Source organism: Gracilinanus agilis, chromosome 1 (genome assembly GCF_016433145.1).
Source record: "Gracilinanus agilis isolate LMUSP501 chromosome 1, AgileGrace, whole genome shotgun sequence".
NCBI lineage: Eukaryota > Metazoa > Chordata > Mammalia > Didelphimorphia > Didelphidae > Gracilinanus > Gracilinanus agilis.
The window spans coordinates 589,764,254-589,787,198 of record NC_058130.1 but is presented as its reverse complement, the minus strand read 5'-3'; the positions used below and the strand labels follow the sequence as shown (position 1 = coordinate 589,787,198).

The 22,945-nt window shown below is 33.3% G+C and overlaps 1 protein-coding gene across 1 annotated transcript in view; it reads left to right on the top strand.

Moving 5' to 3' along the window:
* The window catches only part of CARMIL1 (capping protein regulator and myosin 1 linker 1), a 394,009-nt gene that overhangs the window by 233,935 nt on the left and 137,129 nt on the right, over positions 1-22,945 (top strand). Inside the window, exons 10-12 of the mRNA XM_044667332.1 lie at positions 5,729-5,817; positions 6,961-7,055; positions 19,539-19,625. Of these exons, the coding sequence (XP_044523267.1) occupies positions 5,729-5,817; positions 6,961-7,055; positions 19,539-19,625 (271 nt within the window). The remainder of the gene's footprint in view (positions 1-5,728; positions 5,818-6,960; positions 7,056-19,538; positions 19,626-22,945) is intronic.

Genomic DNA, 22,945 nt, shown 5'->3' with positions numbered 1-22,945 from the left:
AAACATTTATTAAATGCCTATTAACATGCTACCTATTCTCTCTCTCTCTTAGAGTTTTTATGGAAATAAAAATGAGTGCATGTATAGATATGTATGTATGTATGTGTGTGAGTATGTATACACACAATCAAAGCACTTGGTGAAAAAGTAGAGTACTATACAAACAAGATGGAGGTGTTATACTTGTGATTCTTCATGAGGTCATAGTTTCAAAGCTTTTATTTATTTGTTTTTTAAAACCCTTACTTTCTGTCTTAGTATCAATTCTTTTTTTTTTTTTAAACCCTTACCAGAAGAATGGTAAAAGCTGGGCAATAGGGCTTAAGTGACATACCCAGGATCACATGGCTAGGAAGTATCTGAGCCCAGATTCGAACGTAGGTCCTCCTGTCTCCAGGTCTGGTGATTCTATCCATTGTGTTATCTAACTGTTCCTATTATTTTTAAGGCTCTTAGATGTCATCATATCCAGTCCTCTGTGTTTAGAGAAGAGGCAAATGAGACCTTGGATTTGAGATATGCCCAAGTTTCACCCAAGGTTGCAGGTGACAGCTAGGATTCAAACCTGAACCCTCTGTCTTCAAAACCTAGCATTCTTTCTATAGTATCATTTTGCTTACTGCTATAATTTCTAGGCTAATATTATTTTAGTATTGTCAAACTATTAGAATTATCACATTCCTTAATTATTCAAATAACATTAGCTAATGAATAGAAACTTTAGAAACTACTTCTTACAATGCCTTTATTTGAGATTTAAAATATTAAAAATTGTGTCTTGGAATAGTAACTTACACCAAAGCAAAATCAAAACTAGATTTCATGTTTGACTTCTATTGAGTGCCCTTTCCAGTACACTATAAAGTTAAGAAGAAACTTAATTCACATACATGTATTACCCATAGTTTATGAATATGCGTTAACTAAAAGAGAAAGAATGAATGTTGGAAAGCATTGATTTAAGATCAATATAAAGCATTCAAGAACACACTATTCCCTTGATAACATTAGCAACGGGATCTTATTAGTCTATAAGAATTTGCATTATCCTAGAGAGACAATCTAAATTGAAGGGAAAATGTTTTATAATTCATGCTGTTACAGATATGATAAAATTAATTACTGGGAGGGGTACAAGGAATCCTCCCAGATACCTCCTTACATTATAGAGAAACTTCAGATTGGTAGGAGCCTTTTGTTAGTACACTCCAGTTGTTATAAATAATAAAACCCACTTGAGCCATCAATCCTGTTTATGATTATATGTCCTAACAATGTATTAAAGAAGGGGGTGGGAAGCAAAAAAAAAAAAAAAACAAACCAAGATATTTATAGCAATAAAAGTAATTTTGAAAATTTCTATATAACTACATTAGGAAGTCCTCATTAATGGAAGATGTGTTAAATTTGGAATCAGGTGAACTGGATTCAAATCCTAGCTACTACTACATTAAAAAATACAGTATCTTTAATTCCATGGACAAACTTCATATATCTTAATTTATATTTATATATAAAATATTGTGATAAAATGCTTTATTTTAATGTGAATCAACTTGATCATAAATTCCTTTATATTTAAAATAGTTTTTGCCTCGGTGATCAATGAAGTCCCCCCCCACACCCCATATTTAAGTATGTAAAATCCATCACAGTCAATGATACTAAATATACCCATATGAGATGTGCAGGGAGGACTAGTACCTTTGCTATGAGGCCTTATGGAGCCCTTTTTAGGGAAGCTCATCCACTCGACCCAATTCTTTCCTGTGGTGCCAAGAAGCTGTAGCATGTTCAGTAGCCACAGCCTGGTAGAATCATCTCAGCAGACGACTAAAACAGGTTGAAGGCAACCTACAGGATTCAAATCCATCAGTGAGTTAAGGGAGATGTCTGCCCTTTTTTTTGAAAAGCCTTTCCTCTGTCAGAATGGGCAGATGAGACCAGTTTGTTCCAGTGACCATAGAGGCAGCTGAAGCAGGCAGTATGGAATGCTTAGATCTTGGTCAGACATCAGAGATGCCAAAGTCATACACTGCATCTTGAGCCATTACCAGTAGTCCTGACTTTTGTTTTCCTGCTAAACCATAATAACTCTGGAAGAGAGGGAGGCTGATGACTTTATGAAACTCTCCCTCATTTAAATTCAACTCATATGCAAGTCAAGACATTCTCCTCCTGATATCATTGGTCCTCTTTGAAAATGAAGAACAAACAAGCAACATAGTTCCCCAGGATTTCAACCTTACAGTTATTATTTTACTTCAATTTTTCCTTTATCCTCTACTATCAGATCATTATTTATCAATTTCTTCTCCTTCATGCTTTTTGGATTCCCCTTTTGCTCTCTCAATGTGCTTTTCACTAGCTTCCTTCCAGTCCTTTTCTGCTCCAGTCTCTCCTAGGCATAACTGCTAGGATAGTCTACTTCCAAACTAATTTAATTGGAGAGATATTTTCATACACCTACTTTTGGGTCATATATGTACTCCAAACCCATAGGGACTCCTTGTTTCTTCTTATATCCTTTTTCAGACTCATATTCAATATATCCTCTCCCTTACCAAATTCATCTCTTGCTTCTCTCTGTTGCTCTTTCCAAAGCTGCTCATTATTACGTCTGAGGCTTTATCCTTTCCACCTGTTCATTCAGAATGTCCAATTATCTCAGGCTGCACTCACTACTTTCTTAAAGAAATATGTTTGCTCAAAACTCACCCTATATTCAAGAAGTTTTCTCCAGACGATACTCTGATCTCAGCATTTTGCATATGGTTCTTATGTATTTTCTGGTAATAGTTTATGTAGAATTTTTAATATTTCTCCAGTTTTACTAGCATATACCAGTCACATGTCACCTGATCTATTGAGTCAGCTTCCTGCCTCTAGTTCCCTTATCTTCTCTAATTCATCCTTTTTCAAATTGCTAAAATAGTCATATTGGGCTGGCTTTTACTCCCATTTCAAGATTAATTGATGGTTCTTTACTGACTGTAATATTAAATGCTTAGTATTTTTAAAGACCTTTCCATTCTGACTCTAACTACCTTTCCAATGTTCTGTATGTGGGCTTTCTTATATTATGTCTTCAAGCAAAGATGATTCTGTTTTAGATACTAAATAAAAATTAGTTGAATTTGAATGGACTTTCATCTAAAATGACTGTCCTTTCCAAGTAACCATTCAGTCTTTTTCTTTTGTTCACCCAAAGTAAATGGAATTTATTAACTAGTATTAGTACCTCTACTCTGTATTATTGTCATATGTTTGCATACAATTCTTTTTTTAAACTATGAGCCTTGAAAATATGATCCATATCTGAATCATCTTTTTATTACTCACATTACATTACACAGTTGGCATTCAGTAAATACTTGTTGAATAAATATATGGCTGTAATAATTCTCCACATATAATGCTGATCAAATACTAAAACCGTAAAAAGAAATTGGCTTAACTTTATACAAAAGATTTTTTAAATTCCTTATATTCTGATATTTTGTTTTACCCATATAGTAAATATATTCTTTTAGGGCTCTGTGTTTCAGGTAATTCTTGAAGGTAAAATCATGATGTCCTAGACAAGTACACAATCATATAATTGGTTATAAAAGTTAGATTAATTCCTATATTAAGAAATTTAATACAGCAATACAAAAAACGTTTTTTTCAACAGATATGATAAAGACAAAGACTCACTTGGTAAAAGGGAGTGACACTTCAAATATCCACATAATCATTATGATGTAATTTGCAGGTATAATGTCAAATGTGATGAAATTTTCACCTGATTCTTTTGTGTTTAGACAACTGTGAACTGCAGTACAATCCATAGGGTAGCATTATGATTTTTTTGCTTGGAATTAGATAGCCTATAGAAATAGTCAAGAAATAGTTCTTCTTGAGTGTGTGTGTTTCTAAGGCATTTTTTCCCCCAAAAGTATACATTTACTTATGGTATCAGACTGAATCTTCTCAAGTCTAGGCATTGTTCCAGTCATCGTTAGTCCCTTGATCTTTGTGATCAGATGAGGCAATGAACCATTACATTTCAAAATGGTTTTTCAAAAAAACAAGCCACATTTACTATAAGTTTAGTTAGGTACATAGAGATTTGTTTTGTTTTCTATATAGTCCTAAATATTCAATTTTTAAAAGATTTACATAAATACTGAGAAAAAAGTGTGGTGATCTAGTCTTAGTGTGGAGCATATTTCAACTGAAGTTCTTCCTCTTCTAGATACTAGCTCTGACATTTTATCTCTCAGTACCCTAGACTGGATATGTCAAACTTCCAGTCCAAAAAATTCTAGAATGGGATTGGAAGCAAATTAAAATGGAGTTGGGCAATATTTAACAAAATAAATAAAAGTACAATACGACAAAGATAATGTTCATTTGTGGTTTTCTAAGTCAACATTCAGCTGACTGGGATTGAGTTTGTATTTGAGTTTGACACCATAGCCTCAGATAACTGGGAGATATTGCCAGATTGCCCATCTTTATCAGTAGAGGGAGACTGTATACCAGGAGCTCTCCAAACTATTGCAAGTATCAGTCTAGATTCTTGTTCACCCACCCTATCTCCAAATAAAACAGCCATAGCCAATCAATTTTTATGGTAACTCTAAAAGAAAAACAATGCTTTTCTTTTCTAATTTTTCTTCTTTTCAGAGTATATCTTAAACTCATGTGCATACATCAGGTCACTTAAAAGACCCATGCTCTGGGCAGCTGGGTAGCTCAGTGGAGTGAGAGTCAGGCCTAGAGACGGGAGGTCCTAGGTTCAAACCCGGCCTCCGCCACTTCCCAGCTGTGTGACCCTGGGCAGGTCACTTGACCCCCATTGCCCACCCTTACCAATCTTCCACCTATGAGACAATACACCGAAGTACAAGGGTTTAAAAAAAAAAAAAAGACCCATGCTCTCTGGACACTGATAGCACATTATGACTTTTAAAATTTATATATATATATTTATGTATTTTAAAATATGTATGTATATGTATCTCTTTATTATATGCATACATTCATTCATGCATATAAACACATACATATGCATGAGTTTATTCATGTATATTTATAGACCTACATTCATATACTTCCCTATGCCCAGGGATAGGATAGGATGGAGCTAGCTCAAACCTGATTCAGATTTTAAATTTTCAGAGTGAAAACTGATGCTTTGGAAATTAGCAAATGCTCCAAATCAAATCTTAAGTTGTTTGGTTGATTGTCTAGATCTAAGTCACTGATGGAGAAAATGGCAAGCATCATCTAAATATGTATTTCCTTTCCCCTGTGCCCATACCTATATCCATATCTGAACATGCACCTGTTTAGATTTCCCTTTTTGACCTTCTTATGTATGTAACTTGTTGCTATACCATTACGTCAAAGGGTACCTAGAGTCCAATGACATTTCTAGCATAGTTCCAACTTGTTTTCCAGAATTTTCCAGCCAGTATCACTGCTCTGCCATTATTTTTGTAATAATGTACTTATTTTCCAGTAGTTACTCCAACATTTACCCTTTTTAAAATTAAAATTTTTTGTCTTTTGCCATTTTTAGTAATCTGAGCATGAATTGAATTCTAATACTCTGTACATTAATTTTAAGGATTGACTAGTAATATCTGACATTATTATAGTGCCTTCAACTAACACACTTTGAAATACAGCATTTTATTTAGCATTATGGAATAGTCATAGAATGTTTCTATTACAGTCCACTGATGTCTGCGAACAAATCTTGAGAGTGGTGAGTAGGTCCAATCGATTGGAAGAATTGGTTTTAGAAAATGCCGGGCTTAGAACGTAAGTACTTACCTGAATATTTCTTTTTCAAAATATGCTCCCATCTCCTTTATTTAAACCTTCAGGAAATGCAAAATTTAAAAAGTTTCTCAGCCTACAATTAGAGGGGATGTATTTTTAGAAGGAGTGGATCAATCATATTCTTTCTCTCAGTGTCATGAGGGTCAATGTTTTTAAACACTTAAATCCATATAACACTTTGCATTTGATGGCCCCTGGTACTTTGAGTTCACTTGCTATTTTGTCCATTCTCAGTTACTCTTTTCTTTTGATGAGTCTTCACTGATACTCTCCCATAGCACATAAATACTCAAACATTCTTCATTTCATGATTAGTAGTCATTTAAATGGACTCTATCTAGGTCATGATATTAGAGTAGACAATGAGCTATAATACTACAAAGTGGGAGGAGAGAGTTTCTTAATCAAAACATTTAATGCTTTATTTGAAGCTAAACATAACTAAAATAATGATCTTGATTTTATGATAAATTATAGTTCTGGCAAAAGCTACAATTTTAGCCTTTAAACTCAACAATTATGGCAATCAGTTTTGCATTCATGAGGAGTTCATGGAATGGGAAATAAAGTATAGTGATCAGCCTGCTACAATTTTCAGAAAAATCAGGTTCATTATGGAACAACACACACACACACACACACACACACACACACACACACATGTCAAAAAACCCATTTAAAAAACCTAGTAGCAGTAGTCATATTTATCTATGTTCAGTGCTATAGCTACTTTGTTCATAATCAAGCATCCATCATTTAATTGAAGGATAAGAGCTGCCAAAGATCAGAAACTTTAAAGGAAGGATTTTTTTTTTAAGTTTACAGATTGTATCATTTCTCTTTTAGAATTCATACATTTTTCATCAGCAGAATTGCCTTTTCTTAAAATGGCTTTCTGGTTAATCCTATGGAACCCTTTTCTGTGCCACAGGAAGGTTTACAAAACCTCCCAGTGGGGAAATGTGTTTACATGTGATATGCCAAGTCTTCACTAGGATGTGGTATAGGCTAACATTAAGACTGTGAACTCCCTAAACAGATTTCACACTGCTTCAGTTGTTGTGTTAACATCTTTAAATTCTGTATTAATATTTAATCCATACTTGTTTTATTCACTTTCAGAGATTTTGCACAAAAACTGGCCAATGCCCTAGCCCATAATCCCAACTCAGGACTTCACACAATTAACCTTGCTAGCAATCCACTTGAGGATAGAGGTACTGTAATATTTCAGTTTTTCATTGATTGCCAGAGTTTTAAGAGGATTAGTGAGTTTTTACTCAGCTTTGCTTGGATAATGGTGTATCACGTGTTAAACTCTCCTTGTATCATGAATACAATTGTTATTGGCTTTATTTTAAAATGACTCATTAATTTCCTTCTTGTCTTTATCCTGTAATTAAAATAATGTTGACCATGATTGCCAATTTCATGGTTCTTTTATAAACCAGACACCATTTTAAAATGGTTATAGACATAAAGAGAGCATGTTATTTTTTTTAAAAACTCAATTTTTAGAGATCTGAAAGGGGGAATATTTTGTTAGTATTTTCTACTTCTGATATTTTCTCTTCCCTCCACCCATCATAATGAAACAGCTTTTAATAACTAAGAGAAAATAGTAATTTCTCTTTTCATTCTTTTTTGGTAATGTAACTATTTGGCATTGCCTTCACCCCGTATTCTTGGCATTTTTCTATCTTATACATTCTTTACAAATAATATTTATGACATGGACTTTTTTGCACATTAGTTATTTCCTGAGAAATTCCTTCTTCAGCAAATCTTTCCTTATTAAACAGAAAAACAGCCAAACAAAAGTGACAAACAGAACAAACATTTAATATCTCAAAATATATTCACTATTTTGTACTCTTAATCCCTACCTCTTTTTGAATGGAAAGGAAGTCTATTTCATCCTCTTTTCTCTAGAACCAAAATGGTTCATTGCATTGATTCTGAGATGAGAGGTCTTTTATTGTTGCTCACATTTGTTATTTTTATTTGGCATCAGATTCTTCCTGACCCTGTGAACTACAATACTCCAATACTGCAATTGGGGTTTTTTTGACAAAGTGATTTGCCATTTCCTTCTCCAGTGAATTAAATCACAGTTTAGTGACTTGCTCAGGATCACACAGCTAGTGTGTGTTTGAGACTGGATTTGAACTTAGGTCTACTTGATTATAGGTCCTGTCTTCTATTCACTGGGCCATCTAGTTGCCTATGTTGTTTAAATTATTGTATATTTTGTATAACATTCTTTTGGGTTTAGTCTACTTATTCTTTAATATTTTCTGTAGTTCTTCCCATGTTTATTTGAACTCATATTACTTGTTTCAGTGGAATAACAGTCTATTACAGTGACGGGCAAATTTTTTAAAGAGGGGGCCAAAGAAAAGGAAATGCTCATATGTCAGTCTGTTTGTAAGGCAACTCTTTTCATTGTATTGTATCCTACTCATTGTATTCATCAGATTAGGAATAATGTCACACAGCAGGTTAGAACATTTCAGGGAGCCGCATCTGGCCCAGGGGCTGAAGTTTGCCCATCACTGGTCTATTACATTTATATATCAGAGTTTTGTTAGTAATTTCCCAGTTAATGGGCAATTGCTTTTTTCTTCTTTAGCTTTGCCACCACTAGAAATCTTACTATTGAGACTGTTTTCTGTGGGATATTGCTTACTGTTATTGACCTCATTGTGGTAGGTGTTTAGAAGTAGGATAATTTATTCAAAAAAGTATAAATAATTGAGAGCTTTTTCTCTAGTACTTCTAGATGGAATTCCAAAGCTATTACCAACTAGTGGTGGGTTGGTGTCATCCCACAGAACATCCAACTTTAATTCTGTCTTTTATGACCTTTTGTCTTTTTAGTAGATATAAAGTGAAACCATATGCTTGTTTTATTGTTAGTGATTTGATGCATTTTTACATGGTTGCTGATCAGCATCTGGTACATGGTAGGCCCTTAATAATATTCTTATTATGAAAAGTATTTAGGTGTCTCAGTGAATAGAGGCCTAGGCCAAGGGATGGGAGATCCTGGGTTCAAATTTGGCCTCAGATGCTTTCAAGCTGTGTGACTCAGAGCAAGTCACCTAACCCAATTGCCTAGTCCTTACCACTCTTTTGCCTTGGCATGATTATTTAGTATTAATTCTAAGACAGAATATAAGGGCTTATTTCTTAAAAAAAAATATGTAGTAGTGATTGATAATTTGTATTTTTTCTTATAAGAACTGTTTGTTTAAATCCTTTGATTACCTAATTGAATGGAGCCTCCTCATTCCTTAAAAATTTTTTTTAACTCCTATTTCATTTCAAATTTCTCAACATCACTGGAACACCCAGCCTTGCAAGTAGTTGGTCAAGTGCATGGAGTCAGCCCTAGAATCAAGAATATCTGAATTAAAATCCAGACTGAGTTACTTACCAGCGATGTGTCCTTAGGGAAATCTATACCTCTGTTTGCCTCAGTTTCCTATATTGCCAAATAGAGAATGTAGAACCCCAAAGTTCCCTAGAGTCCTCTCAAAAGGATCCAGTGCTCTTTACTTTGGTACACTACAGGTGTGGGGAAAGTAAAGAGCACTGGATCCTTTTGAGAGGACTCTAGGGAAAGGAGGATGGAGCCCTGAGCAAGCTCCCACCCTGACTCAAATTCTGTGTCATAACTTTGGGGTTCTACAAGATAATAATAACACCTACTGTTTAGAGTTGTTGTGCAAATCAAATAAGATATTTGCAAAGTACTTAATGTTGTGTCTGCACATAGTGGATGATTATTAAGTACTTGTTCCCTTCTTCTTCCCTATCTCAAAACTTTATTAGTATTCATTGAGTTTGTTTTTAATTTGGCACATGTTTCGTGCCTTACATTTTTGTCTTTTTTATATATCTGCATCTTCTGTCTCAAGTTGGATTATATGTGACTTGAGGGAAAAAATGACTTTTATACTTCAGACATGTAATCTCCCATAACCCTTAGTCATTATCCTTGCATGGAGGTAAACTTGCCAGTACTTGTACTCCCCTGGCATTATCATCAAAATCCTGGATTACCATTTCCATACCATGATGATGTTCATTCAGACTTTAGCGGTGTTATTTTGTTTATACTATTCATATATTTAAAATCTCTTTCTATAAGGAAGGGTAAATCATTAGATCATCCTTCAATATCCTCCTTCTGAATTAGTGGAATTTGAAGTAGTCTACAAAAGCTCTCCTATGATAAACAAAGTCTGCTGTTGTTTAAGCCTTACATCCTAGCATATGGCATTTAAAATGGGATTCTTTCTTTTCTATAGTTTGCTCTTTCTGCTTACCAACAGTTTTTCTATCTTATTATAACTGGCAGAACATACGACGTTTTTCATGGTTTTACTATTGGTTTGAAAATTTTTTTTAATGAGAATAATATGGCTAACTTGATATCCCTTTGATCCTCCTTTTTTCCCCTTTCATATACTTACTGCTCATACTCATAAGTCACCTTTGTCTTCTTAATCATCTTCTCTAGTGTAATCTCCTTGTCCTCCTTCTTCTCTTTCTTCCTCCTCTTTCTACCCTTTCTTCTCTGCTTTTTTCCTCCTCTCTTCTTTTTCTCCTCCTCCTCTTTCTTCTCTTCCTCTTTCTTTTCTTTCTTCTCCTGCTCTTCTTCTACTTTTCATTTTTCTTCTCATTCTTCTCCTTTTCCTCTTTCTACTTCTTTACCATATCTATCCTATTTCATCTGTACCTCCTTGAGTCACCTTCTCTGCATGAGTCTCACCACTTCATTGTCATTACCCCACCCATTGCTGTTAACTAAATATTTAATATTTTTATTCATCCCTGGGTGTGTGTGTGGGGATAGGGAATATATCTGGTCCAATACATTCTGATATTTTGCCCACTTACCTTCCTATACTTCTTGACTACATTTTCATATTTCTCACGGCTCCATTCCAACTTGAGAATTTCCAAACTTTTCATGTTCTGCCTCTTATCTTCTTGAACAGAAAATCCAGTTGTAGGGACAATGAGAGCAATTCCTTATGGGACATTGTTATCTGTGCTAAATACCCATAAGTTAAAAGCTAATATTTCATAACTTGATGGTGAAAATTCAAATACTAATTACCTGTGAAGACTTGGTCACTTCCACACAGAGTCTCAGCAGGGAGGTATTATCTCTTTTTTAATAGAGTCAGTATCATATGTCCTATCATTTGACAGAATTCACAGTTATTGTATAATTGTTCCACGTAGTATCAGAAGCAACTGCATATTCAGAAAGTCCAAAATCCTCCTAGGGTGTAACAGCCTCATACCATTTATATAAGTGTAGTGACTTAGTGATCTTTTCTTCCATTGTTATCTTTGTTTTAAACTTTTCAATCCTCTAATCCCTTAACCCAGATTTCTTTGAATGCTTATTTTCTTTACTTTCCTATTTGAGTATTTCTTTATATCATTTCACAATAGACTATGTGTTTTGATTTCACCAGAAATACTATTTTTTTGGATCTCATTTGTGTCTAGATAAAATGCATTCTTAGACTCTACAGTTTTCATCATTAGACCATTCCATTCTTGAGTTCCCTTAAGATTCTAAATTTTGTGTATTTTTCTAGTCTTCCTTTTCTGATCTTTGACCTTTTGGAGACTTAGCATAAGCCTTTATAACATGACTGTGCTAAATAAAATAAAATAGAAGCTCACATTTCCTTTAGAAATTTTTACCTCAAGGATTCTAGAATTTCTTTCTAAAATTTTTCATTATGAATTTCTCTGGAAACAAAATTAAGACATTAATTTTCTTAAATAAAAAGATAATAAATTGGTTCTGGAATGGAAGAACAAGATAATAGAGAACAAGAGATATTGCAGGACTAGAGAAGGGCAAATTTCCCTCCCTTTATCCCCTAACCCTACCCCCAGTAAAAAAAGAAATTGAGAAACCAATGAATGACTTTTAACTTGATTTCCAGCAAGAATTTTACAACATATTTTTAAAAAGAGATGGGTAATCAACATCTAGAAAAGCAAGTGGTAATAAAAAGAAATCACCTGGTTTCAGCAAGAATAGGTCATACCTTTCTAACTTCATTTCATTTTTTGACAAAAATATGAGATCAATAAATTACATTGTCTTCTTATTTTTCTAAGTGTTCCCCTCGCCATTATAAGATTGCCTTTTTGATCCCCCAACTATGTACCCTTTGAAATTGCCTTGTATAGATAACTGATTATTAATAGAACCCAGATCTTTGACTTCTGGTCTCAATATACTTCTACTAAAATTTCTCTCTCTATTTCTCTCTCTCTCTCTCTCTCTCTCTCTCTCTCTCTCTCTCTCTATCTCGATGCTATATGATTATCTTATTTACCTTATATGCTTTGTTGATTTCTTATAGGAATTGATAGTTTTACTTTATGTTCAATATTATTAGACTGTTAATTTTGTTTCATAATACCAGTAAAGTGATCAGATGGTTACATTATTTTAAGAAGTTAGGCATCAGCATATATAAATATGACAAAATGATTTTCTTTAGATTTTTGGCTTACAACATATTTAAACATAAGCTATGCATAATGGGTTTGTGATGATCAAAAGCAGAATCATGTCTCAAAGGAATACTGCTTAATTTTGTGATTTAAGAAATGTGTACAGAAGCAATATTAACTACATTATAAGCCTTGCTATATCTACTTTTGTACGTTTAAATGTTAGCTTTTTCTCTGAAATGAAAATGCTTCTGTTCATTTTTCTTAATAAAAAAAGTGTCATGAATATAATAATTCAGTAATGTCCTGTTGTAATTAGTGGACATCTGAGCTGTATATTCATAAAATCATGTGTATTTAAACAAAAAAAGTATAGTCACAGAAATTGTATTTAAATCTATATACTTTTCCAAAGTTACAGGAAAAAATTTCTTTTTCCATCTTCTAATTAGACTTTTATTGGAACTTAATGGTAGCTTTTACAGATAAGTATGTATTTTGCTTCCTCACTAATAAAGACTTACTTTGTTTCTACTTTGCTGGTTTTTAAGAAACAAAAGTATCACAATTCCTATTTAAATTCAAGAATTGCTCATGACAGTTACATAGGTGTTTCCATTACAAAAGTCCTTTGTGGGTTAATTTTACAATGTCAAATTTAATTTTCTTTAAATGTGAGTTAATGGAATCAGGTGGCACTGTCCAATGCTAGACATTTTTAATAATTATCTCTCTATTGTGTAAAATTATTTAGAAGCAGGAATTGCAATTGTGTCTCCTATCCTCTTTCTTTTCATAGCTATACCACAAGTCACTATGATTCCATTACATTATTTGTAATTAATCTAGCTAAACCTCAAACTTAAATTTTTTTAAACATTTAATCATTTTAACAAAGATTCTATAAAATTGTACTCTCTTTTCTTTTTTAAAAACAAAATTGAACTGGACCAATGGAAATGGAGTAAAACTTCCAACCATCTTCTTTTATAACTTTGGATTTTATTTGGGAAATCTTTTTAATTTTATTAAATATGTCAGGCAACTTTCATAATAATAACACCAATAATTGTTAGCATTTTAACAATATTTTAAGGTTTCCAAAGCATTGTACCTATAGTTATCTCATTTGATCTATTCATTTAGTAAGTTTAGAGTTGCAAACAGAAAAAAAAAATGTTTTCAAGGAGTGTTATCACAATCAACTTCTAATTGTCAGTGCTAATAGTGTAGCCTGTTCAAATGTGCTACCTCTGGTTCTGACTCCAGCTGAAAGTGTTTTCCTTCTGAAGAAAGGCTCTACATTTATAGATCTTAAATCCTTTCCTTTTCTCTTTGTAGAGTCCATTTAAAAATTATCTTTGCTACCTACTTTGGTGTCTTTATTCTGACCTGTAAAACCTTTTTCTCCAGTGTTTTGCTCATCTTTCTTTTTATTGATAAAAAAAAATAAACCTTAGGAAACCAAATTATATAAGGTAATTATAGAATGGCAGAGCTTGAAGGGACTTTAGAAATAATCCAATCCAACCCCTTCCTTTTATAGCATTTGCAAAGTTTGAAGGTTTTACATGTGTTGCGCTAACATGCAATGCCTCCTTATTGATAGACATAGCATGTGTTGTGTCTGAGATATCATTTGTAGGGGGAAATTAATGTTTAAGGCCAGAAGAAAAATAGAGTAACCAATTGTATACTATTATGAAGTATGTCTTATAATTTCTTTTTATCAAATAATGCCTTATCTAGCTAGAGGAGAAGAGGGAGGGAGTTTACTGAGTATTTTAATGTAATGAATAAAGAAATAAGTATTTTTTTCTGAAAAGCATGTCTTATAAATGAAAAGAAATTAACTCCTTGATTATAACCTTTTAGCATTTACCATAATTTTTAGACTTAAAATTATTCTATTTTTTTGAAGATTTTACCCTTATCCTTTTGAATTCTTATTTTTAGTCAAATTTATACTTTGGAGGGATGAAAGAACAGGAAAGGCTTTATTTTGTTAGTCACAATAATTATGCTCCTTTTAAGAAATCAGATCAATAGACAATTTAACAAACATACCTCGGGGACAAGTCCAAATACTAAAGATGCACTGATGAAAAAAAAATAATAACCCTTGCTCTGAAGGAGTATTTGTGAATGAGAAAAAGGTTAAAATATGTACATGATTCTCTGTTATACAAGTTAGAATAGGAAGGGAGGGTTTAATGAGTGATGTCAGTCAATAGCATGTATTAATAGCACTTTGTGCCAGACTGTTTTATGCACTGGGAATATAAAGAAAAGCAAAAACCACAGCCATGGAAGCTTGAGGCAGCTAACATTCGATTGGAGAATACCACATTAAAGTCTCCATTCATATAAGATAAATAGAACTTAAATGGAAAGGAATTTCCAAGGAAAAGTGGAAGGAGATGGGCAATACTCCTGCAGAAGGAAGGATTTGAGCTGTCTTAATGGAAACCAGGAAATTGAGATAAGGTGAAGTAGGGAAGGAGAGCATTCCAGAAATGGGAAGCCACCACAGAAAAGCACTGTAGTCAGGAAATCTGTAAGGAACAAGCAGAAAGGCCAGTGTACCTGCATTATAGAGCCATTTAGAAAAGAGTAAAAGAGTGGAAAGGGAGGAAAGAACCAGGTCATGAAGGACTTTAAATGTAAAAGAGAGAAAATTGATTCTGGAGTCAATAGGGAACCACTGAAATTTACTGAAAGGAGAGAGGAGCAATATGATAAGAGTTTGGGAAAATCACTTTGGCAACTTGTTGGGGAACAATGTGACTATAAAGAGACTTGAGATAGACTGGTCATCTAGTTGATTATTGCAGAAGTCCAGTCATGAGGTAATAAGGGCCTGCACTAGGTTAATGGCTATGAGTTTAATTAGAAGAGGTCACATATGAAATATGTTGTAAAAGTAAAAACAGTAAGATTTGATAACAGATGGAATATGTAGAGTGAATAAGAGTGGGGAGTTATAACTGGCACAAAGGTTGCAAGCCCAGGTGACTGAGAAAATGGTGATACGGATAAAATAGAAAAGGTGGGAACAAGGGAGGTTTAGGGGTAGGGAGAGGCAGAAAATGAATTTGGATTTGAATATGTTGAGTTAGAGATGCCTACAGGACATCCAATTTGTGGTGTCCATTTGGCAGTTGATAATATGAGATTGGCATTCAGTGAAGAGATTAGGCATAGGTATATAAATATAGAAATCATTTGCATATAGAGATCATCATGAAAGATAGTATATAAGGGAAAGGGAGAGAACATTTGAGATGAGGAAGGATCAATTCTAGCTGTGGGGATCAGGGAAGTCTTACAGAAAAAAAATTGCACAAGTTTAAACAAAAGGCTTCATACAAAGTATAAGAAGAATTTATATGGATTCATGAAAAATTCTGAATTCTGATAAAATGACTGATTTTTTTAATGACAAATATTGATTCTTTTTTTCAGTATTAACATTCTTGCTTTATTATTTTTTCTTTTCTCAAAAATTTTATTTATTTATTTAGAATATTTTCCCATGGCTAAATGATTCATGTCCCACTCCTTCCCCTCCTCCCCTCCGAAGCTGACAAGCAATTCCACTGGGTTAGACATGTAACATTATTCAAAGCCTATTTCCATAGTATTCATATTTGCGGTAGATTGATCTTTAACTCCAAAACTATAATCATATCCCCATTGAACCACATGATCAATTGTATGTTTTTCTTCTGCGTTTCTGCTCCCATAGTTCTTTCTCTAGATGTGGATAGTGTTTTTTCTCATAAATTTCTCTGGATTATCCTGGATCATTGCATTGGCTGATAGTAGAAATGTCTATTATATTCAATTGTACCACAATGTATCAGTCTCTGTACAATGTTCTCCTGGTTCTGCTCCTTTCTCTCTGCATCAATTCCTGGAGATCTTTCCAGTTCACAAAGAAGTCCTCCAGTTCATCATTACTTTCAGCAGAATAGTATTCCATTACTATCAGATACCACAGTTTCTTCAGCCATTCCCCAATCAAGGGACACCCCTTCATTATCCAAATTTTTGCCACCAAATGAGTATGGATATAAATATTTTTGTACAGGTATTTTTCCTAATTATTTCTTTGGGGTACAAACCCAACAGTGGTATGGCTGGATCAAAGCCCTTTGGGCATAATTCCAAATTGCCCTCCAGAATGGTCCGACAAATTCACAACTCCATCAACAGTGTGTTAGTGTCCCAATTTTGCCACACCCAGTCCAACACTGATCACTTTTCTTTGCCAAAATATTGGCCAATCTGCTAGGTGTGAGCTGGTACCTCAGCTTTGTTTTTATTTGCATTTTTTAATTAGGAGGGATTTAGATACTTTTTAAAATGACTATTGATAATATTTATTTCTTCATCTGAAAAACTGCCTATTTATATCCCTTGATCATTTGTCAATTGGTGAATGGCTTGATTTTTTTGTAAATTTGACTTAGTTGTTATGTATTTGGGAGAGTTATGTATTTAAGAGAGTTTTGTTATAAAAATGTTTTCTCAGTTTGTTCCTTTCCTCCTAATTTTGGTTGCATTGGTTTTGTTTGTATAAAACTTTTTTAATTTGATATAATCAAAGGTTATTCATTTTACATTTTGTAATGTTCTCTATTTCTTGCTTGGTCTTAAATTTCTTCCTTTCTTGCAGATCTGACAGATATACTATTCTATGTTCACCTAATTTATTTATAATTTAACTCTTTATGTTTAAGTCATTTACCCATTCTGAATTTATCTTGGTATGGGGTATGAGATGTTGATCTAAACCTGATTTTTCCAATATTGTTTTCCAATTCTCCCAGTTGTTTTTGTCAAATAGTTTTTGTCCCAAAAGCTGGGATCTTTGGTTTTAATAAAAATATTCATTCTTTAATGGATTTCATTCCTATAATGATCACATATATTTAGCAAGAGATTACTTAAATAAGAAATATATGTTTTGCCATGAGGAAAAGTAAGAATTTAGAATTAAACATTTTGTAGAGAAGGATGATAAGTGGTTTTGTTCTGGATGCTTTTTTCTTTTTAACCAAAGATTCTTAACATGAGATCCATGAACTTATTATTTTAATTTATAACTATATTTTCAAATAATTGGTTTTCCTTATGTTATGATCTGCATTTTATTTTTTACTTTCAAAATATTATTAAGAGGAGTCTCTAAGCTTCAACAGACTGCCAAAGAGGTCCACGGCACAGAGCCGTCCTTGTTTTAAATGAATTAAATGTTCTGAAGTTTAAAAAAGTTAGATGGTGTAGAAGGTGCCAATATTTTTACTTTATTAACATTATTACTTTGGAATTTTCTCCATTATATTGCTTGAAACCTACATTATGTTTAATATTGTGCAGTATCTTTTTTAGGGCACAAACTAATGATTACAATTGCATATGATGCAAATAATTCTTGTTGCCTTAGTTAATTACCTCATCTATAAAAAGTATGGATTGAACTAGGTCTATGTTGGTGAAGCTGTGGCTTGCCCAGGTATCCTGGTGGGGACTGTTGCAATCCCCCTTTTCACAGTGTCTGAGGACATTTGTCACATGCCCCACCCCTCTGCCCAGCAGCTGAATGTAAGCACTTCTGCCCTCCACTCTCTGGGTTAATGCAGGGGGCTCAAAGGTAGCTTGAAAGTGAAGGTTGGGCAAACAGATTTAAAAACATTCACCAGCCCTATGAAGTTATACTTTTAGCTCCAGAATCTGGAATTGCACAAAAGTAATTTTCTATAATATATTCATGTATATATGTTTTACCCTTGAATTCAGAGCCAACTAAGTTTGTTTCATGCTGTTTTAGGAACTTTGTCATGCATCCCCAAAGACTGGTCTCTTGTCTCTCTTGTCCTTTTGGTATATCTTTCTGATCTTCAACTTTGTTTTTAATCTGTTCTTCCCTTTCCTCTCCAATTGTCTAATTGTAAGATGTGATCATATGAATGAATGTAAGCTATATTTCTAAATATTTTTTCTTCCTGATTTGGAGATGCTTAGTGTGTATTGTTTGATGCTTCTATAGCAAATGAAAATTGAAAGGTTAAAATCTGTCATCTTCAAGAAAGGCTAATGAGCATATCTACAGTTATAATGTAGCACAGTATGTGTAAAAATTGGCTGTGGCTGTGAGCAATTCAAATTTTTATGTTTATGTACATAAGTGGATTTTGTGGGTAAATCTGAAGAAAATGTAGAAAAGTCTGGAAGTTTTCATTTTAGCACATTTAAAAAATCTTATTTAGAAGGAATTTTTGTTACCCAGTGGAATTATGTGTTGGCTATGGGAGGGGGGTGGAAGGAGTGGAGGGAAAGAACACGAATCATGTAACTATGGAAAATTTTTCTTAATTAATAAATTAAATATTTAAATTTTTTTTTTTTAAAAAAAGGAAGGTATTTTCATTATAAAAGGAAAGATTGCCAAAGCTGCAACTAGGCAAAGTTGTTTAGGAAGCTATGTTGGTCTCCCAAATCTCCCTCATACTTTTCAACCTTCTTTTTCAGTTTTTGTTCCCTCCATTTTGCATGGTCTTATTGCCAACAAGTATTTATTAGCAATTATGTGTCAATCACTGTGCTACAATTTTTATCCCTGGAGATACAAAGAAAAGCAAAAATAGTGCCTGTCCTGAAGAAGTTGATTACCTAATGGAGGAGATGAAAGTAAAAATGATTTGACTTATACAAGATATACATAGAATTGAAAGAAAGTAATCATAAAAGGAAAAGTCATATCTTAGTATTTTCTGTGCAGAGAAAAGCAATCTACGAAGCTAGTTCATACTAAAGCATTTTTGACTGATTTCCCCTTTAAGGAATATTTACGTTCTCAAAGGGGACAGCAATAGTCACTTGTTTATGGCGGGATTTCAGATATGGTGTCATCTGATTAAAGGAGATATTTTGGCCTTTCCTCTACCCTTAAATTCTTTCATACTGGTGATTCCCTGATTCATGTACAGAAAAGGTTATTTGTGTGAGCGGGGCTGACAAAAAGAAAAAAACAATGGCAGAAGATGTGGGAGAATTTTAATTTTACTTGAAAATAAGAATAATAAATTGAAAGTGAACCTATAATCACATGAATGGAGGAGGAATTTAAGTTCATTTTACTAATTACCTTGACAGCAGATCCAGTTCTGAGACTTTTTCTTCTTCTTTCCTAGGTGTTTCCTCTCTAAGCATTCAGTTTGCCAAACTCCCAAAGGGACTCAAACACTTAAATTTATCTAAAACCTCATTATCACCGAAAGGTATAGTATGTCATACTATATTTCATATTTTTGGATATACCCGTTACTTTTAAACCAATAATAGAATGTAGACTTGGAAAGAACTTTTAACAACCACATATAGTTGAACCTTCCGTTTTTAACGATGAGGGAATGAAGGTCTGGAGAGTTTGTGTGACTTGTCCAAAGGTTATAAAGCGAATTGCTGGAAGAGCTAGAAATAAAATGGTTGTGTTTTGACATCTAATGAAAACAAACAACAACAACAATAATAAGAAACAATCCTTTACATAGTCATTTCAAAAATTTCAAAGCATTTTGCAAATATCTCATTTGATTCTTGCTACAAACCTAGGTACTATCACTGTCCTCATCTTACATATGAAGAAACTGAGGCAAAAAGAGATTAAGTGACTTATCCAGAGTTACAGAGCTACATGTATGTCTGAGGCTAGATTCAAATTCTGTTTTTCCTGACTCCAGATCCAGCACTTTATGTAACGTTCATTTATTTGCCATTATCTAGCCCATTTAGACCAATTGCTGCTTCAATATGTTTTGAGCTCTTAGAAATTTAATCTGTTTTAAATGATACATGCATTATAATATAAGATTACTTGAGATAATTACTTATTTTAAGTAATCTAGAAGATACATTTAATCTTAATTCTTTTCATCTAAAACTAGCTTAAAAATATTTTCAAAGATGAGAAATATTCAGAAATATTTGTGAACTTCAAATTTCTTTGTGGATTGGTTATACAATTAGGTTACAAAGTATTGCATGGTAATTTATGAAAATATTTCAGTGGATTTTTTTTTTCCTCTTCAAAATCTGATTGAAGTTCCCTTTCAAATAGTTTTCAGAAACCATTAGACTGATTCTCTGGGTAAGAAATTTTACTATTCCATCTACATGGGCCATTTCAAGTCCTCTTTTCATTATTCCATTTAGTCTTTATCTTTTTCTTTTAAACCCAGTATCACTGAGTATGTCAGCATTTCTCTTTAGCTCTTTGATGAAAAGCATTTCCATCAGACTGCCATTTTTTAGAAAAACAGGAAAGTAATCAAGAAAGAAAGAGGCAACAAGAATCACATTTATTTTATACTTAACCTTTTATTTTGTAGCTCATTTTTTTTATAGTTGAACTCATCTAAAGTGTCATTAAATAAAAATCATTTATTAAGTGCCTTTTTTTTTTTTTTGTCAGTCACTAAGCTATGCTAGGGATACAAGTGAAAAGGTGAAGAAGTATCTCTCTTAAAAAGCTTATTTTCTTTCATGCTATTGAAACTGTTTTATACCCAGGTACTGCTTTAATTCTGTTCATTGTTCAGAGTGGACTCAAGGAGTTAAGGAAAGAGGGAGAAAGAAGAGTATTTTTCTAGATAGGGCTATGTCACCTTGAAATTATGATCTTGAAATTAAAAAGAGTTTTATTTTCTCTATATATAATGAATTTTTTTCATGGGAACTTGTACCATAGCATCATTACATAATACATTACTAATCTATGGGGCCAGCTTTGCCAAATAGTAAGTGTCATATTATTCTCCACAATGTGGAGATAATCAGTGATCTAATTTATCCTGCACCTTCTCAGGGAGTGGGCCATAAATGATAGCCAATCTTAGGTGCTTCACTAGGAATTTAAGTTGAGGGGGACTTAGTCTCTAAGTGTTAGAAAAGCTGACTCCAAAACTAAAACCCCAGTTTCAAGCCCTTCAGTATTGGCATAGAACTTTTGCAATCCATGACCTGCATGGCTGTTTTGCCTGGGCACTTTGCAGATTCTCAGTCAGTCTCCATGACCTTGTGGCTCTTAGCACTTCTCCTGGAATCAGACAGAGAGGCATTAAATCACAGTCCCATGATATTTACCAATAATTGGCAGGTTACCATAGTCTCAGGCTCTTCAGGTATGCATCATTATAGCAAATATATATTTGCATTAAGCTTATATCACTGCAAAATAAAAAAAAGATAAATAATGATTATATATGTACTTCCAGTACAAGATGAGAGAAAGGAAAAAATCAATTTCTCTAATTAAGTAAATAAAAGAATGCTCTAAAAATAAATAAATAAATAGATAGATAAATAAATAAATATATATATATATATAAATGGGTTTTACAAAATAGCAGATTCACAATGCAAATTCAAATAGAGTACCATAATTTCTAATAACACATTTTAAAACAATAGGAAACAATCCATTATTCTAATCACTTGCTATGATGTTTAAAAAACCATATACTTGTTACAAATTCAAACTTTGGCTAAGATATCTTCTCAACAATTATCCTTAAGAATTCTAGATCCTTCTGATAAAAGCAGGCTAAAACATAGAGACTACCATCACTCTACAGGAGCTCTCCTGGCTTCCTGTTTAAAAAAAAATAAGACAACAATTTTTCACAATAAAATATATAAAAGCTTATCCTTTAAGACAACAATTCTTTAAAATAAATACATAAAAACCTTATCATTTATACAGAAGGGACTAGGATCTAAAGTGAAGTTTTAAAAGACCTCTCACAAGATTACAATTTAAATCTCAAGGCATTAAAACCTCCAAGCTTGTACACAATTACCAAGATAGACATGTGCTCCTATAAATCCAGTGTATATATAAGGCAATTTACAACTTTAAAAATGTGTAAGATTTTTCATAAATGGTTCAGAGAACAGCATTGTTTTGATACAGTAAAAAATGGAACCTTAAATAAATTAGGAAATGCAATATGAATACCAGATAACAAGCTATACAGTCAAAAAACCTCTTCTACAGGTTCTAATAGATTTTTCCATTATTTGGGAGTTATAATAAAATCATAAACAGAATTAATCTAGCAGCCACAAACTTCATTAGGTTAAAATGATTCAGTGTAACAGGAAAATCAACAAAATTAATTCACAAAACTAATCAGCAAAATACAGTAAGATACAGAGTCTTTTTAAAACCCATTCCGTTCTGAGGTTTTAAAATCCACCTCTGGTCCAATTCAAAGTTCAAATTCAAGGTCCTTATAATCAGTCTCTGCTCTGAGCATAAGGGTTTTAAAGTTCAAAGTTCTAAGCAGGTATGGGGGTGAATTTCTTCCCCTGAGTTTCAGTTTAATAATCACAAGAAATTTTGGAATAGGCCGTGAGGCCCGATTAAGAGTAAACGCTAGTTCCAGGTGGAGGCATGGGGTAGGGGCTAAAGAAAAGCTTTGGTCAGTTTTTAGAAAATCCCATGTGTAGAGATTGTGTTTTGCCCCGTGAAGGCAAGAATGGAGGAATTTCAGGTTAAGGCCATTACCAAGAGAGCAGGGGGTGGCGGGAGTGGGGG